General features: G+C 47.3%; 1 protein-coding gene across 1 annotated transcript; it reads right to left on the bottom strand.

Moving 5' to 3' along the window:
• Positions 1-321: 321 nt before the first annotated feature.
• LOC108834380 (uncharacterized) lies at positions 322-1137 on the bottom strand. Its single transcript, XM_018607713.1, has one exon. It carries the CDS (start codon positions 1135-1137, stop codon positions 322-324), a length of 816 nt encoding a protein of 271 aa, XP_018463215.1.
• Between the last annotated feature and the right edge of the window lie 770 nt (positions 1138-1907).

The following is a 1907-nucleotide window of genomic DNA, read 5'->3' as shown; positions in this document are numbered from 1 at the left end:
ATATCTGGTTTAGTCAAAAAATAATCAAACTGGAATTTAATATGGTTTGTAAAAACAGGGTCGTTACAATTCTCCCCCACTTAAATAGGAATTCGTCCTTGAATTCAAATCATGATTCAGTGACTCGGTTTCATCTTCAAATTATCGTAGAAAAAGGCATGAACTAAAACCGAATATGTATGAGTTTACCAATTAAGCAGCAAATGTTTACAAAGAACATCAACGTACTAAACCACAAGAATTGCAAATAACAAAGATGCCTACTGGCTCATGGCTCACTTCCTCCTAATCTTGTGTAGCATAAGCTCGTGGATCGATGGCTTAGCGCTTAGGCGGCGATAAATCTTCTGCATGTTCCCTCGTCGGGCAATCCCTCAACATATGACCTGGCTGACCACAACCATAGCAATCCTTAGATGACTTGTCTTGTGCAACAACCTGCCTCTCAAAATCTGAATTTATTGGTTTAAACCGGCAATTTCTCGACATGTGGCCTGTCCGTCCACATGAATGACACCTTATGCACTCTCCATTATGATGACGATGACAACGAGCACAACTCGGTGTCTCTTGCTGGTCCCATGTCTTCTTCTGAGACTCTGTAGTCTTTCCAGACTTGGTCTGAACTGATTTGTGAAGTTTTTGCTCCTCTATCCAACATGCTTCCTGTTCATCTGCTTTCTCCACCAAGTCTCCCAATCTATAGTAAGTGACGACAACACACCTGTTGCGAATCTCCAAACGCATCCCATCCAAAAACTTCCTGATCAACTCCTCTTTAGGAATACCACCTCCAACAAACCTGCGAAGCTGGTTGAACTTAACCTCATACTGCTTGATCGACAAGTCACCCTGGCTCACATGCTCGAAGTCCCTCTTCTTTCTATCCATAGCTTCCTTTGGAAAATACTTCCTATCAAACTCCTCAAAAAATTCTGCAAAAGTGAGAATGTCAGGCCCACGGTTCAATCGCACTCCCTCCCACCATACCAATGCATCTCCACGCAAGTACTGCATAGCCAATCTAAACTTAAACTCTGAGGGACAGTCAATATTCTCCAACTTTCGTTGTAGACTCAGCTTCCAATCATAAGCGGCTGTAGGATCCACTGTTCCTACAAAATGCTCCATACCCATGTTCTTCATCATACTGGTGAGTCGGTAATACCTCTCATCATGAGCTGGATAAACCTGTGGTAATGGCGGTGGATGTGGCAGAATCTGCTGGCCTGGAACCTGCTGCAATGGTACCTGAGGAATCTGCGGTGCTGGAACCTGCTGCAATGGTACCTGGGGAATCTGCGGTGCTGGAACCTGCTGCAATGGTACCTGAGGAATCCGCAGTGCTGGAACCTGCTGCAATGGTACCTGAGGAATCTTCGGTGCTGGAACCTGCTGCAATGGTACCTGAGGAATCTGCGGTGCTGGAACCTACTGCGGTAAGACCTGCTGCGGTGGAATCTGCTGCGGTGGGACCTGCTGCGGTGGAATCTGCTGCGGTGGGACCTGCTGTGGTGGAAACTGAGCGGCAGCGAACTGGGCGAGCAACTTCCTGTGCTGCTACCCGAGCAGCTTCTTGCGCAGCTACCCGAGCTGCTTCCTGGGTAACCTGCTGAATGGCGGCCTGAGCGGCTTGTGTAGCTGCTGCCTGAACCATCTACATGAGCGCAGCCTGATCAATCGGTGGGGCTACTGGTGGCACACCTTCTGTCTGAACATCCACTGGGGGAGACTGGTCATCTACAACCTCGCGAGCATCAACTCTGGCTCTCATGGTGCGCGAAAGCTTAGTTCCTCTCTTTGGTGGCATCTGAAATAGAAGATGGCAAAACAGTCAACTTTCTCATTAACCAAATCATTAACGATTGACGGAAAAATGTCGAACATAATGGTGCTTCTAAGTTTTG

Source organism: Raphanus sativus, unplaced genomic scaffold, assembly GCF_000801105.2.
Source record: "Raphanus sativus cultivar WK10039 unplaced genomic scaffold, ASM80110v3 Scaffold5451, whole genome shotgun sequence".
Classification (NCBI taxonomy): domain Eukaryota; kingdom Viridiplantae; phylum Streptophyta; class Magnoliopsida; order Brassicales; family Brassicaceae; genus Raphanus; species Raphanus sativus.
The sequence above is the reverse complement of the archived record's forward strand: the minus strand, read 5'-3'. Positions and strand labels throughout refer to the sequence as shown.